At 39.2% G+C, this 17,178-nt stretch overlaps 1 protein-coding gene across 1 annotated transcript in view; it reads right to left on the minus strand.

The window, feature by feature from the left end:
• Positions 1-12,121: 12,121 nt before the first annotated feature.
• CHSY3 (chondroitin sulfate synthase 3) overlaps positions 12,122-17,178 on the minus strand; it is a 285,943-nt gene continuing 280,886 nt past the window's right edge. The window contains exon 3 of the mRNA XM_014608608.3: positions 12,122-15,724. Coding sequence (XP_014464094.1) covers positions 14,162-15,724 — 1,563 coding nt within the window. The 3' untranslated portion in view covers positions 12,122-14,161. The remainder of the gene's footprint in view (positions 15,725-17,178) is intronic.

Here is a 17,178-nt window from a genome sequence, read left to right on the forward strand (position 1 = left end):
ACACCACAGCAGTGTGCTAGCTACATCAGCACCCCCTACCCTTTATACTGCTGTATAGTGGAGATGTACAGCTGCAGTTCTGATTTTACACCATCCAGAAAAGCCCCAAGCTAGGAGGACTATGCAGGCACAGTCACTTTTTTTTTTTTAAAACCTTCCCCAATTACAGGGACGAGGAAGCATAAAAGGCTGATCAGGCAAAGGAGAACTAGGCTTGATTGTAAAAGTACTCTGGCATATGCTAAGTAGTGCTTAAAGTAATAAAAACCAAATCTGTTCTGATGTAGCAGACGCTTGGCTGTCTCATTGTATCTGTCAACCTTTCAGGATCATTTTGTCCAATGTCCCTAATTCTTTGCAGTGGTCACCCTGCTCTTTTCCCACAGGTGATCTTTGTCACTTATAATGTTCCAAATATTTTACCAAAACACCAAAGATGCTACAGGGCCTCTGGGAGTACATTCATGTTTCAAATGATGTCTTGTGTAACTTTAATCTGCCAACTAATGTCATCCAAATGACATTCATCCTTTACTCTATCCCTCTTCCCCACAGAATTAGGTTTTAATGAAAAACTCCCTGCAGAAATCTTGAAAAATCCCACATCAAAGCCTTCTCATCTGTGGATGGGCCATGAAATAATAACAGCAATTCCTTCCATCTTCGTCTTGAAGTGAGGGCAGATGAAGAGACAAGTATGATTCACTTGCACAGCAAAATGAAAGTCGTACAGATTTCACAAAATCCCTACTAACAGTTAAATTATTAAAATTCCGGATATATTGCATCATAAAACAATCTGGTTATATAGAATATGGCTTGCTGCAAGCTGCCCTATCATTCTGATTTATTAATGCTTTATGGCAGCAAGAAGCACTTTGTAAATCACCCTTAATAGTTCACTACTGTAGCGAAACAGAATAAACAAACTCTGTTTTGAAGGACCATGTTTCATGTTCTCAGGTATCAGAGGAGGCAGTGGGATACTTAGTTCAGTTGTTTTGAACATCTCAGGGCGTCAGGAGAGATAATATTTATCTTTTCCAAAGTGAAAAAAAAGGCACTGATCTTCATATGGATCAGAGATCTGATGTGCTGCTGACAGGATGGCAGGAAGGGGCTTTTTGTCTTTAACCAAAATAAATCACAAATGAAGCCTGATTTTAGAAATGAAAAATCTCAGCCAAGCTATGTTGAACAAAGGATACTGCTGAGAGATCCAAACATAGTTTTAAAACAGTATTTGAAGCAAAGCTAATTGCTCAGTAAGTCAAATGCTCTTTCCTTAAACATTTTATTTGAAATAATTGTGCATTTATAAAAACTATTTATATATAGTATATAAGAAAAAAAAGAATCTGTGACCAACATCTTATTATCTCCTGGTGTAGGTATATGCCTCTGTTTCAGTAAGGCTACTTTTGGATAGACCACACACACACGTATGAAGTACATTTTGCTACGTATAATATAGTATATGGAGGTATGCCCAAAAGTAACCTTACTGAAACAGAGGCATGCCTACACCACGAGATAAAATGTTGGTCACAGATGCTTAGAAATTTTGTTATATCATCCAATTCCTGATGCATTTACTCCAGTTACAGAAATTGAACTTTTGCTATAGAGTAACATTAACAATGAATTTTGCATGTTATAAAAATGTTAAATTTATAGTTTGCCATTCCAGCATGAATGCTGTTACCAGTTTTTGTGAGGTTTTTTGTTATGGGGAATTTAGGACCCTTTTATACTAAGCTCTGAGCGATGTGACATTTTTTGAGATAAGAACCAGGTTTAACAAAACTGTAAAAATACCAGAGATAATCTTCCAATTGGTTAAAGCAAGTTTCACAAAATGTTTGGCAACACCGTTCTGTGGGTTAATTCATACCGATGGCCTCATAAGGATTCATTTTGGCATACCCTTGTTGTCACTGCAAATGACCACCACCTTTAGTATGTTTAAGAAAAGGATGAGGGAAAAATTGACTAGCAGTCTAAGTGCCTCTTCTTCTTTCTAGTGTGAATAGTACATTTCTCTTAAATCAAGTTAAGACTCTAGACATTTGGTCCTGTGCACCATATGTTACAGGAACCAGGTACAGTAAGTCAAACCCAACCCAACCTTCCATATAGCCTTGACTACATTTTAAAATGTTAACCATTTTAAGCAATTATTTAAAGACCCAGAAAAATTGTGTGGGGAGAGATTTCTGTTACTAAAACTTTTCTTTGCAGTATCAGCAAAGAAGCCATGAATGAGCACGTAGCCTGCCCTCACCTTTACAGTCTCTAAGTGGCCGGGGGAAGTTTCAGAAGCATACAAAATTGGCTTGCCATTGCTCCCACTGAAGTCAATTTATCACTGAAAGTCCTACCTCTGTCATTCCAGGACTGGTAGAGCTACACTGTTGAAGCAATATAGAGGGCTGTGTTCCATCAATGCTTTACCTGTTTAACTAATCAATAGAGGATTACAAGGCTAACAACTCGCCACCTTTATTTGAGAGGATTGAATCTGCAGAGGTATTAAGGCAATCAAGACCCATTGAAATTAGTAGTTGCTGAATGAGCCACCTGAGTTCTGTTGGCAGTTAAGTAAAATCCAACAGCTCCGTTAAAATTTTTTGATTTTGATAACATGGAAAATTTGGCAAAAATATATAGGATTTTTTCCAAATAGTTTTTTTTAAAGGATGATATTTTTAAAAGATTCCATCAATAGGAAGAAGATATTTTAAATACTGTAGAATATAACTGGTGAATGGCCAGCTTTCTCTCACAAAGCACATACTTAGCTTTACTTAAAAAAAAAAAAAAAAAAAGCAGGTGTTTTTGTACTCTGCTGTACTGGATCCTGCTGTACTGGAACGTTGTGACGTGCATAATCACTTATTTATTTTTCAATAGTCACCCTGTAAATTTAAGAGCAAGAGCTGTGACAAAGGAGTGACTACAATATAAAAAGCTGGTGGGAAACCCTGTATTTGCCCCTGGAGAAGTTGGAGTTTGTATGTTCAAATGCCGCAATGTTTGTACTAGTGAACTACAGGTTAGCAATGTTCTGTTGCAATTTTCCTTTCATGGACATTTTGATTTGTTCCACAAATGCTACATATGCTATTTTTGGACAAGGTTAAGCAACTCAAAATACAATGATTAAACTCGGGGTTTAGCAACTCAAAAGTATAAAGGCTCAGTAATAAATAGGAACTTATACAAGACAGTATTTTTAAAGTTCATATGCACATTTTGGTGGGATTTTCAACTTTGGCGGAAGCTGGACACCTGTCTTCAGCAGGCTTCTCTGAAATTCTCATTTTTATATCAAATGCTACAACAACTGAAGTCAGTGGGGATCTAGCATCACATTATCTTGCAGAACTAGGTCCTTACTTTGTGGATACATTTTATGGTCCACAAAAGGCTTTGTATTCTTTCCCCAGCTGGGAATTCAAGCTGTCATGAGAAGAGAGCAAAGAATGAAGGAATAACGTTCAGGATACTTTAAAGTGAAGTTATAGACATATGGAGACTTTGTTATGAAGCTTTGAAACTCATTCGGCAAAGTGCTCATTCTACATTTTTACAAGGCAGTGACATCATTATGGTGTCCACCACAATCATCCTTTTATAAATGAATTATTCTGGTGCTGACAAATAATTTTATCTGTGATATAAGACTGTATTAAATAGAATGTCTTGCACGGGAAGAGTTGAACCAAAAGTTGATTTCTTCTGATGATGATGGAAAAGGGGAGACATTTGATTCCCCATCCTAGATAAAACTGTGATGCTTCCTAGGATGTAAATGGACCTTTGGCTGAAACTTTGAAGGTGGGAAAAAAACAAAACCAAAACAACAACAAAAAATGCAGGACAAGGAAAAAGGAACTCCCTGGAAAGTAACAGCTTTCTTTCTGCTGTTTGTAGTTACGGGATGTGATAATCTCTCAACAAAAGAAGCAACTGGCTCAAAGAATGCAGCGTAGCGCTGGCTCTGGTATTTCTTTCCTGCTGAGCACCTACTGTTTGTTTTAAAGACAGCTATCCTCTAATGCAGGCTATTTTAGCCTGATATTGCACATTCTGTATTGTGCACTTGACAGAAAATGTGTGCAAATCAATATGAAAAATGATGAAGAAATTTAAGTTTTAGACAAACCAATGAAAACAAGGAAACTTCAAGCTCAGCCTGGCTCTTGACCTTTACCATGCCTTAATGTAGGATAATGGGGCATAGAACTGCAAAGCGTAGAATACTCTCTCTGCTTAATAATTAATATTTTTAGCCTGACCTCATCTTTCTGTTTTTCCTGTGCTTTAAAATTGTTTACTACAGTGACCATGATAAAGAATCCATGATGCTTGTTGCTATTTTATATTCCCAACTAATTTCTTTCCTTCCATTTTGCGTGTTAATTTTCCATATGATCCTTGACAGTTTCTCAATTCAATTTCCCTTTGCCTTAGTGATCTACCTTCTGCTGTTTATTTTTTGTGATCTATTGCTTCTCCTCACACACATGCAAATAATGCTGATGCTTCATTTGCTCAGTACTAGGTAATCTCCTACACACATGGTTTTCTCTCTTCCCCTCCAGTGTTGTTATCTTTCACAAGTGAGATCAGTGGTCTTCATCCCCCCTCATGCATCCATTCCTGGGTTCTGGAATGGAATACTTCTTCACTTGCTTTTTCTGCCAAGAGAGAAGTTCTGGATCTAAATCTTGGCAGCCTCAGTCATTTACTTTGTGAGCTTGCACCTGCCCTTTTGACTTCTTCCTCCCATTTCAGTAGAGCACTGCTTTATGCTGTTTTAGCTCATATTCCATGATGCATAGCAGGGGGCTCCTTCAGATGCAAATATCAACAAGCAGAAAGAAAATACAGGAATCACCTCAGAAGTGGCTTGCAAGCCTTACTCTTCCCTCATCCTGGCCCCATGCTTCTCTTGCAGTGGGTCCCTTTTCAATGCAATTGCCCGTCCAAAGATTGGTGGATGCTGGGATCTTTCCAACCTGGGGTCCAGATCCAGGACTTGTCCTGAAATCTGATACTGGCGATCCATTACCCACAACCAGCTTGGGAGTAGAAAATCCAAGGAGATGATACTGAAAACACAGCTATTTTCATTCACTTGTATCGATGGCACTGTAGTGGGTTCAAGATTATTGCCTAAGCTCAGTCTTTAAACAGAATACAGCCCTTTATCTGCAGGTCCACTGGCCTCTCAGGGAACACTACAAACATAAATCAGAACTCAATAACACAACCTTATGATAGGGTGCACTCACAGTCCTAAGTCTTCTCCAGCCCTGAGAATATGACGCCAGCTCATTCCTGCTCTCTCTGCACCACAGCCTTCCACCGCCACCTGGCTCTGACTCTGGTCCTGTAGTAGTGCAGCTGCTTCCAGCCTTGGGTCTCTTTTCAGACCCTGAGAAGTAGTATGGCTCCATTCTGCCACCACTAGCCTCACTCCTCCTAATCTCTCTTCTGTCTCCATCACTTGTAGCTCCCTTGTTTAGGAGCTTTTAACTTCTTATGGCCAGCCAATTATCTACCTCAGCTGGCCTAGTCCTCCAGGCAGACCTGTAATTAGGGTTGACTGCCTGCAGCTGGCTGTAGTCCTGGCAAGCCTGCAGACTCCTGCAGCGTGGTGTGTACAAGCTGCAGCAACCCTTTTCCAGTTAGCCTGCCAAAGGGACACTTTATTTCTATAACTTGCCTTATCAAAGACATTTATATTTTCTTGAGTTCCTTACCTTTCCAGTATAAGTCTAATACAGGGCTCATCACTCTACTACCTCTGCTCCATTTGGCCCTCTTTGTTTGAAAAATAATTTGGATCATCTTTAATCATGGAAATATTTATGGCAATAACTCATTTATTCTGGATTTCTCATCAAAGTCACTGAATCAATGTGGTAAGAAAATATTGGCAAGCACACTTAATTTCAACCACGTAGCTATATTTACTAAGCTACTGCAGACATGCACTGACACTCTCCAAAGACTCTTTGTTAAAACAGTCTCTTTCATTTATAGCAGTAACAAGCCACCCAAAACCAAAAAGCATATAAAGACTGTTATGAAATACTTTAGAATTTTGGGCACAACCAGAACATGTTACCTAGTTCAACAACAGCAAATACAATAAACCATTTTTAAATGAAAAACAGAAACAAAGTCATAATTGTCCCTTCTATTTTCAACTTCCTTCGCTGTATTAAAGGTCAGTTGTTTGGAGCAGGCAAGTATAGCAGTAGCATCAGATGTAGGATTTTGCTATTGCTGCAAAAAGTTTTTTATATTTAAAGCACCACTAGATATGTGAATATGATGCGATAGCACAGAAAAAATTGCAGGAGAGGGAAAACTAAATATATACTTTAAAGTGAGACCTTTATATTTAAAGTTCTTTTAGAAGAAACCTCTGTGTCAACATCAGGCTCAGAACTCAAAGGACACAGCCCTATTTTATTTCCCTCATAATCAGATACTTTCCATTTCACTGATGATGCATAGAGGGTGCGCAGGGGTGCACGTGCACCTCCTGAGAGTGCTGGTGCACCCCCTCACCAGCCGCACTCCTTGATTAGGTGATGGGCAGGGGGGACAGACGGGAGTGCTGGTGGCCCCCCTGCAAGCACTGGCCGGGGAACGGGAGCGCCGGATGTAGTGCTGCGGCCACTTCCGGAAACACTGTGGCTGCTTTCAGGAGTGCCACAGCTGCTTCCCGGTTGGTGAATTTTGCCGTTGGGGGATCTCCTCCCTCCCAGTTGCTGACTGATTGCTGGGGGGGGGGCACATGCCTCCCCCAACTAAGGTGGCACCAGTCACCCATGTTCCATTTCCTTCCTTTTCAAAATTGAAATGACTGAGGCTAACAGCATACTGGGCTGCATTTGTAAGGGTGATGCCAGCAGATGGGAGGAAGTGATCATTCCCCTTTATTTGGTACTGGTGAGGCCACATCTGGAGTACTGTGTCCAGTTTTGGGCCCCTTACTACAAAATGATGTAGACAAATTGGAGGGAATCCAGCAGAGGGCAACAAAAATGGTTAGGGGGCTGGAGCACATACTTTATGACAAGAGACCGGAGGAACTGGGCTCATTTAGTCTGGAGAAGAGAAAACTGGGTACATCTACACATTCATTAATGCACCATAATTATGGTGCATTGTTTAGTACATGTACTAACAAGTACTAAATGCACTGTAATTTGCACTACTATGCATTGGCAGAGATGAACACTTTTTAGGTGACAGTTAATATCCATTGGATTAATCTGCTCATGTCACTGGTAGGTGTTGTATGGCCTTGGGGACCTCTTCATTGGCATCCTACCCCCCAGCAACATCAGGGTGAAACTCTATTCCAGTGCCCCCTAGATGGTCTGGGCGCTGCTCCTTTTCTTTCCTGCCACGTCTTTGGTATTATTGTTGGGGAGACAGTTCCCTGTCGGAGGACATGGTGGGGTCTCAACCCTATGGGTGTCTTCATGGGGCTCCAAACCTCCCCTTTACCCCAGCCTTACTACCTCCTCAGCCTGGGTAGATGCTGTTCCCCACAGATCTTCCCACACTGCCAGCCTTGATAGGGCTGGGTCTTCCTGGCCAGTAATCTTTAGGGATCCGTCCCATGTGTCCGGGTAGGCTTCCCCTCTCCTGTGAAACTAAACTTGCCCTGTCTGGGGTCAAACTGTAATCGAAGAAACTCAACTGAAAATGACCGGTTTCTGCTGGCAGGCTGCTGAGATTTCCTCTCTCAGGGCTCTCAGTTCCTTGGGGAAGACTTGTCTATCCCCTTTATCTTAATAGCCATGTGTACAGGCAACCGCCCTGTTTCCAGCCTTTGCCAGCTCTTCTAGCATCACCTCCCTGGGGCCTGGCTGACCTGTGGTCTTGTTGCTCTGGTCCCCCCAGCTGGTGACATCTACTTCCCCCTCTTAGGGGCTTGTGATTCCACGTGCTCTCCCTGCTGTAGGGGTATCTGGGGATGCCTGTGGGCCTAAGAAGCCATCCTTAGCCCCGGTGTCTGAGCTCCTGGTCGGAGCCCCTCTGCTTCCCGGCAGTGTCCCTTGAGGCTGCTGCCTCTCAGTGGGGCTCCCTTGCCCCCATCGGCCCCTGAGGCTGCCCTCTGTCTCACCCATCTGGGTCTTTTGGCAGGCACCCGGCTCCTTCTTGTGGTGGCTGGAGCTGGAGCCTATCAGAGCTGGAGCTGGAGCCTATCCGCAGCCAGCATCTCCCAGCTGGTGTTCTGCTCCTCATTCCATGGCGCTGGCTCAGCTGGATCCTCAGCTGCCTTTTGAGCAGTCTACGCTGCTTGGGAGCCATGCCCCCAGCTCTTACTGATATGCAGGCTCAAGCAGCTGTGAAACTGCTGAGCCTGCATTTGTGTTGGCATTGGCATTCAGGTCTCTTCCCAGGTGCTGCCCATCTCTGTTCCTGCGATAAGTATCAGGGCACACTGATCAGGGTCCAGGCCATGCTGGGGGTGGGGGTGGGGGCGTCCTGACTCCCCTTTCACAGTGCATTAGCACAGTTTTTGTGTGACATGTTAATGTGCAGTAGAATTAGTCCAGTGGGCATTAAGCATCTTATGTAGATGTGCCCACTTAGAGGGGATTTATTAGCAGCCTTTAACTACCTGAAGGGTGGTTTCAAAGAGGATGGAGCTAGACTGTTCTCAGTGGTGGCAGATGTCAGAACAAGGAGCAATGGTCTCAAGTTGAAGCAAGGAAAGTTTGGGTTAGATATTAGGAAAAACTTTCTCAGTAGGAGAGTAGTAAAACACTGGAACAGGTTACCCAGAGAGGTTGTGGAATCTCCATCCTTGAAGGTTTTTAAGATCCAGCTGGACGAATTCTTGGCTGGGATGATATCATTGGGGCTGATCCTGCTTTGAGCAGGGGGCTGAACTAGATGACTTCCTGAAGTCCTTTCCAACCCTAATTTTCTATGATTCTATGACAGCATCCCAACTAACATATGACAAGACTGCATCTCCTCCTTCAAACTAATTCACCTATTTTGGAGGTCTTTTATATTATTTTGTAATTTAATCTCTTGAAATTTAGAAGTACAGGACTTTCTCCAGAAGTCATTTTACACACGAATATATATACTCTTTATGTCAATTATTTTATCATTTCTGCACATGAATCTATACAAACAGGCAGCTGGCCTGCACTGAGTTCCATACTCCTGTAGGTATCTAAAACAGATAGTTTAAATCTATCCTGGGTACATTTATACCAGCTACACACAGAACTGAGTATAGATTGGACATATGCCTAGTCTTTTTTTGTTCTAACATTGCTAAGTGGTGGTAATAGCATTTTTGAATGAAATACTTCATACTATAGAAAAACCACAAAAGATGACCAATGGTAAAGGCTGATCTAAAAATAGCTGAAAGTAATCTGTGCATTAGGACACTGGGTTTCCCTAGCTGTTGGTCCTAAAGATATGAACTCTGATGCCTTACAGAAAGTTTTCTGTAGAGAGTCCTTTTTGCAGTCTGTGGCTGTGTGGTCTACTGATTTTTGCCCATTTGGTTAAACTCTTGGCAAATGCTGAAAAAACACAGTAACAGCAGCTTTAATTTGTTCTAATTTGTACATGGCAACTGGATTTGAGGTATTGGGTGCCTGTCCAAATGTTTTTCCTGGCACATATGAATAACATTTGCATCATCTTGACAACATGGTGAATGTGTACTCTCATACATTGTTTATGACTAATAAGCATTGTATTAACATACTTCAGAGCTGTTATATCCATTCTGGAATCCCAGGTATAACAGGGACCAAGGCAAAAACTCCAGACAGAAATAGGGACCAAGAAACTTTCTGAACTACTATTCATTCTCCTAAATTTGAAGACTGGAAAGATTTTGTATTTCCTTGCCTTGGTAGGGTTCCAGGTTAAAGGAGACTAGAGGAAAGATGAAGTAATAACATTCAGGATACTTTTAAATTCAACTGACATGCAAATGGGAACTGTGTGCAGCAGACATAGAAACTCATTCAAAGTGCTCTAGTTCAGCATTTTATACGGCAGTGACATCGTAAAACTATAACAGAAATATCACACAGCTTCAAAGACGTTCAAATGCTGTGGCATCATTGACTGAAAAGGGGATCAACCAAAAAACCCCCCAAACTGGAGGAAGACCTTGGGCACTAGTTAAGTCAACAAACATGAAAAAAGGCATAAAAAGAGGAGAAATTTCAAAGGAGGAATAAAATAATTAAAAAGAATCTGAATTTAACCTTTTACTTTGCTTAAAGTAAAAAAGTACCCAAAAACAAAACTTTAAAGAAAATTACTGTGCCTTTTCTTAAATATTTCTTTATTATGAACCAATCTCAAGTTGCACAAAAGTAAAAAGTCACAGATTGGTGATTTTTTCTCTTGTATCTAAAAAATAGCTTTGTCATGTGAAGCTAAAGTTTCCATGACGAGTGACAGAAATTACACAAACTGGTTTCAGTGATCAGAAACTGGTTTAAACTTGTAACTGAACAGAAGTTCAGTGTACATAAACCAGTTTCAAAATGGCTGAAACTGATTTAAGATAAACCTGGTTGAATGGATCAGACTTAACTGATTTGGCTCAAACTGTTTTATAAAACTTCTGTCCCAGACCCCTTCCTGGTTCAAGTTAAATCACAATCCCCCAGCATCACAGCATGCTTTGCAGCCTGGGCTGGGCTGTGCTGTCTGCTCCAGAGAGCAGGGCTGGCTCTGCCCCTCTGCTCCCTAGCTGAAGCAGTGAGGGCTAGCTGACAAGGGAGGGGGACAAGCCCTGCTGGGGATGCAGCCCATTCTGCAGGAGGGGACTGCCCTCCAGCCAGGCAAACCCCAGCTAGGGCTTGGGGTCAGGGAGGGGGGTTAAATTTCCCCCACTCAAACGTGCTGCTGGTTGTAAGTGTGGACTACAAATCCCAGAGGAAGCAGGAAGAGGAAATGATGAACAACCATGCAGAGTTCTGATGCTGTAATTCTAGATTGCAAATCCCACAGACCTCAGGAACAGCAGTAAGAGGAAGTGAACACATAGCCAGAAAGCCATGATCTAGCACCCCCTGGTTTCTGGCCTGAGCCACTGCAGGCATGTGGGTGCATTTCCTTAATCAAAGGTAAATGTCTGTTCACTTTCTGTTTCAATTTAATCTGTGCATCTTAGACTAACCTGCAAAGACTGAATCAATTCAGCCTTGGGCTTTTTCACTGTCTGTACCTAGCCCACATGACCAACCCTTATGTTAGCTAATTCTTATTTTTAAATGATACTTAAAATCTTTTAAAAAAGTGATGGAATTACTTAATTTAGGAAAATGATCCTACCACCTACTTTGCAAGAATTTTCTGTTCAAATTTCAAAGGATTGTTATGCATTCATGTTAGAGTCATTGCAAGTTGCAGTTGTTCTGTATCATCCTTTAGGTTGAACACACAACCCTCACCTGTACTTGGATTTTTTAAGGGTACGTACCAAAATTTACCTCAGTCTTCTGCTGCATTCATCATTAAAGTGTCAAACCTTTTAAGTCCCATTGCTTCTTAGCAGTACTCTGGTTGATGGTACCACTATACATTTTTCAGGACACCAGATCAACTGTCCCAGAGGGAAACTTCTTGTAAAAACCCAAATGCTATGATGGAGTGCTCTTGAATAGCATATTGGATTGGGAGGAATAAAATTTGATAATTTTTAAATTATTTTTTGCTTTTTCTGCGTCCCAAAGGCAGAAGTATAAAAGTAACAGCTCACTTATCAGTAGTTAGAGTTAAGAATCTATTTCCATTTGCAGGAGGTCTTGAAAAAATGTCTATTACAGTGTATTATGTTATTAACCCATTGACTACACATATACAAAGGGACATTATACACACTGAGTACTTCATTTTACAGTCAAAATTGTGATCAAGACTGGATAAAAGCAAAGAAACATGATGGACACTCCAGGGTTTTTTTCTTTTTATCTACACATCCATATCATTACTGTATCATTGTTATGCTCTTTTAATATGATCTTATTGGCAGGTGCATTATCCCCTTATAAAAACAACTCAAGGTTTCAAATAATCTCAGGACAATTACTCCAAACACAATGCAATGTTTTATAATGAAAATTTATAATCAGGTTTATAACAAAGTAATTCATTGTATAAACAAATGAATCAGTCAAATGCTAAATAAATATCTATAATGCTAAATATCAACATCTTGTTTATATCATATAGGGCCTGATCCTGCAAGCCCTATGCATACAAGCCAACTTCCCACTGAAATCAATGGCTTTAGTTTTTATTTGTCTAGTTGTCTTTTAGTTTGAGCTGAGCAAATACATCATAGCCAATAAGTTATCCAGTGAAATCAGAATTGGAAAACCAAAAGCAGATCATGTGTTTGTTACCTCATGTGATTGTTATTAATTTGTTTTCATATTGATCAGACCTTTAACACTTTATTTCCCCACTCTCCGAAACTGATGCCTCCTCACAACTCAGATCCACAGCCAAGTGTGATCTGTGCAGGGTTTTTTTGCAATTTCCTGGTATGTCTGTAAACCTACTGGAATTTGTACACTAGTAAGAGCCAATCACTTGGATTTTCATGGAAAGCAAACAAAAAAAGGGTTGGACATAGCCAAAACAAATCCGTGTAGCCATATGAATAAATAGCTCAGGACTTTTTATTTGCATTATTTGCTCAGCTCTTCTTGTGATATAGTTTGAAATCAAGTTATTACATACAATCAAAATTTATTCACGCTTGGTTAAATTCTGATGGTTTCTTGCATGTGTCTGATTTTACCACAGATTCATAGTAAAACATCTTAAATGTGTGCCTAAAAGAATGATAAAACAGAAAACTTTTGCAAGAAAGCATCTCTACAATTGAAAGGATGACCAATGTTCAAAGTGATTATACATTCTTCCTATACAAAAAAACTTCTCTCTAAATATAAAAAATTACTTTATTTTACTTAGGTTGGCTTCATTTTTAAATATCCTACTCCACAAATCCATAATATGATCATTTCAGGCTGTCCAGAGAGATAAATCTTAACACAGTCCTATAACCTCCACTAATATAAATATATTGGCAAGGAACTTTGACCAGCAAGAGTAAATTGTCAACCTTAAATAATTACTTTTTACATTTTTTAAATTTTAACAATGGTTGGTCTCAGAGTACCAATATTAATGCACAATGCAGAAAAGCAATTTTAACTATCCTTTTAATCACCCTCTGCATTAAGTGCAGTTTCATGAAAGGAATGTAAAAGAATTTTTTTTTATATATTAGATACTCATTTAAAAAAAGACAAAGCAACTTATTCTATGTGTTTGAAAAAAAGAGTACTGCATGTCTGTACTTTATTATAAATAACCATGTTCTGTCAATAGTTTCTTCTTGCCAGCAAACGAAGGACATTGGTTCACAAAACTTCTAAAATATCACAAGTATTTGATTAAATCATGTTTCCTTGAGAAAATAAAGTTCATTTGCATTTAGAGCAGACACAAATGAAGAGTTCATTATTATTATAAGATGCTTAAGGAGTTGGTAGCCAGTACCAGTTGCATTTGGAAAGAAACGCCTCAGTTTTTCCTTTTTTTAAAAAATAAAGGTACAATCATAGTTATTCATTTACTTAAAAAATTCTAAAGACGAAGAAAAGTAGTGTTTATATATATAAGTCCTCATATAAATTATAAAACTCAAGTTTATGTTACAGAGTCCCTTCCACAGAGGAAGCATAAAGCACTTTTGTGTTATCTTCACCAGTAAATAGTTTTTATCACATTAAGTTTGACAAACGCAACAAAGATGATATTGCATCCTAAAGCCCAAAGAGAACAATCTTTTGATGCAGACTCTTATAACGGATGTGCTCCGTGGGATCATTTGATTTCTGTGAGTTAACTCAATTTCAAACAAAGGGAGTACAAAAGTAAAACAACTAAGCAGTTCAGTAGGAACTGGAAATATCAGTGAACAGCAGACTCGTCTTCTTTGAGGTCAACAAACAATCTTTGGAAGACAACAAAGAGGAGTTTAAAAATATGACAACAAAACAAAAATAACAATAATGAGGTAAACTCCCCTAAAAAGGCAAGATGAACTGGAATGTCAGGAGAGAGTTCGATTATACCTGACACCTAAGTGTTTTTCTAGCCAGATTTCAGCGAGTTGCATGGTAGATGCAAATGTACTTGCTTTGGACCCTAAGCACATTTTATATTGTTTAGGATCTAAATTGGGGTCACACTGAACTGGATGAAAAACATGCACAACTCCTACTTCTTGACTTCTAAAGGCCTTCAACCCGGATATTATTACTTTATTAAAGAGGTCTACATCCTCAAGTCCCCAGCCTTGAATTGAGGTATCAAATCCACCAACAGTTAGTAGGTCACTTTTGTAAATACAGGTGATTCCAAATCCATAGTCTCTCCAAAATCCAGTTTTCTTTGTAAAAACAAAGTTACTATCAGCTGGAGTGTTTCCTCCATATGTTACTTTTGGATCATATTGACTGAAGATGATAGGGTAATAAACCTGTTGTCCCTGAATAGTATTATCTCTACATCGCTGGAGAAATTCTGGGGTGAATATCAGGTCAACATCACAGAATAGCAGCAAAGTGTCATTGTCAAACTGAGAGGAGGCTGTTTCAAGACCTAAACCTCTGGAAAACTCTCCTGTCATGGGAATCAAGGTTATATCAGCTGTCGGATACTTATTATTATATTCTTTAATTAACTCCATATGTTTGCTGGAATCTTGGCCAGAGTCAGAACTGAACAGAATTATTGCCAGCTTTACATTCTGCCTTGGAATAAGACAAACTTTTTCAAAATTCTCCATAAATCTTAAGAAAATGTCATATCTTCCAGTGAGGGGGACAAGAATATGTATTTTCTTGTCATAATGTCCCCACATTTCTTTGGTGCCTTGAAATGACGAGAAAATCTTTAAAGAATTTGAAAGAAAGGACAAAGACTGAGTGTCACTGTTGATATTTTCTACAAGGGTTCTTACATCCAACTCCTCTGCTTCTCTGAAGAAAGGCTTGCTAAACAGTTGCTGAAGATAGGCATGACGTCTCACTGGAACTGTAAGTTTTCTTCCTTTGTGCCTTTTGTACAAAAGCAGTAAATCCAGGATGTACTCCACTCCATGCAAAGGATCAACTCTACGGTAGCCATATTGTATTTCCTTGAAGTCAATGAGTCTTCCTCTAGATTTAGAGTTCTCATTTATCATTTCCATTACCTGCATCACTGTGTCATCCAATGCTGCTCGCAGAACGCTGCTGATACTTTGTCGGGGTGGTTGGTTCTCAGCCATTGAGTAAAGGAGCTTCCCTGTTAGGAATTCCCATTCAATGACTTCATTCCTGTCACGTGGCTGGAAACGATTGAAAGAGGGCATCATTCCAAGCTGCTGATCTTCTTTATTTATTTCACTGTTACTGAGCTTGCTCATTAGAGCACTTTCCCTATGGAGCTGAATGGTGCGATAGCGCAATTCTGAAATTTTGCGGCTCAATATGTAATTGTGCAGCCTATATTGGTAGGCTGGCCTTTTATTTGGATGAAGCGTTATGGCTGTATGAATTTTAGTGTTGTGAAGATCTTGGATGTAACCCTTCCGGTTGTGTTCATAATTTTCATGGAATAACTGCTGCATCTAAGAAGAAGGGAAAAAAAACTCGTATTATTAAATGGGTTTTTATATACATTTGAAAAAAAACATACATTTAGTAACCATTAAATCCTTGTAAGTACTTTGATAAGGTATTCAACAAGTATTATTCACATAATTTGTATGAAGTCCAGTAGCACCCGTATTAAGCAAATAAGATTTCCTAAATTAAGTAAGTGAATGACAATTTATAGAACTTTGTTTCATATAACTGCAAAACCAGAAAAGTAAGTTTTACAAGGACGTGATCATGACTCATCCCAGTAATTAGCAACAGGATGTCAGAACCCTCATTGATTTTCATAGAAGCAGGACGAGGCTTGTGGATGGAATGAGGATGTGATGCTGCTATGCGTGCAGCACATAAAAAGTATATTTGTACATATCCATACTGCATGGCTAAAGGGGCTAAGGACATTTTTTTCAGGATTCCGGATATAAGTCAGTAGGTACCAAGAGTAGCTCATGTTTCTTACTCCAATAAACAAATGAACAGATCTTAATACTGATTAAGCAAATTAACCTTAATTTAACTAAACTGTTAAACTTAGCAGTTTTGTCCTATAACCATATAGAATTAAGCAAATTAATTGTAAGCATTTGGATAATGAGTACTGGCAGTAATAAATATATATACAGAATCATGCCCAATCAAGCATGAGTATCATTTACCTTCAGTAAATTTTATTATTTATTTTTGAGATAAGCCCCGATACTCTAATTGTCAGATTAGTAATTGTAACTTAACCTCACAGAGAGAGAGGTTCATTTTGTGGCTAAAGCACAGGATCAGGAGTTTGAATATCTGATACATGCACCATACATATGCTATTGACCTTCACCTTTTTGTGCCTTCTTTGTGCCTGTACAAAGAGGATAGTTGAAGCCAACACAAAAAAAATTAAACAATATGTATAAAGTTCTCTGTACTTTCTTAAATATAAAACAATATGAAAGATTAAAATATTAGTCCCTCATAAATGCATTTAAGACACTTCATTCTTTGCTATAATAACAAGCATTAGCTAACTGCCCAAGGGTTGGATTCATATTTCTAGTACTGAGAGATAAGAAAAAGCAGGCTGTTTTTCTTCACATGCTTAATGAAAAACAGACTGGTCTGTAATTACATTATATAAAGAGGGAAAAGTGCTAATTAGACAGAAAACATTGCTCAGAGCATCATTGGTGAACTGTAGCACTAATCAAATTGAGACTGGTATTGAAGTCTGTCTTCTCTACGCTGCATAAATCAACAAAGGTGACATTTGATATCAGAATAAGCAATATCACAACTTCAAAATGTTTAAACTCGTTTTATGACAAAACTTTCTAGAGCAGAGATTCCCTTTTGCTACCCCAAAATATTATTAAACAGAGAATAAATGATTCCTGAAGAATATTGTCAGGTTGCATTATCATAAAGGAGCATCCCCTCA

This window comes from Alligator mississippiensis, chromosome 3 (assembly GCF_030867095.1).
Source record: "Alligator mississippiensis isolate rAllMis1 chromosome 3, rAllMis1, whole genome shotgun sequence".
NCBI lineage: Eukaryota > Metazoa > Chordata > Crocodylia > Alligatoridae > Alligator > Alligator mississippiensis.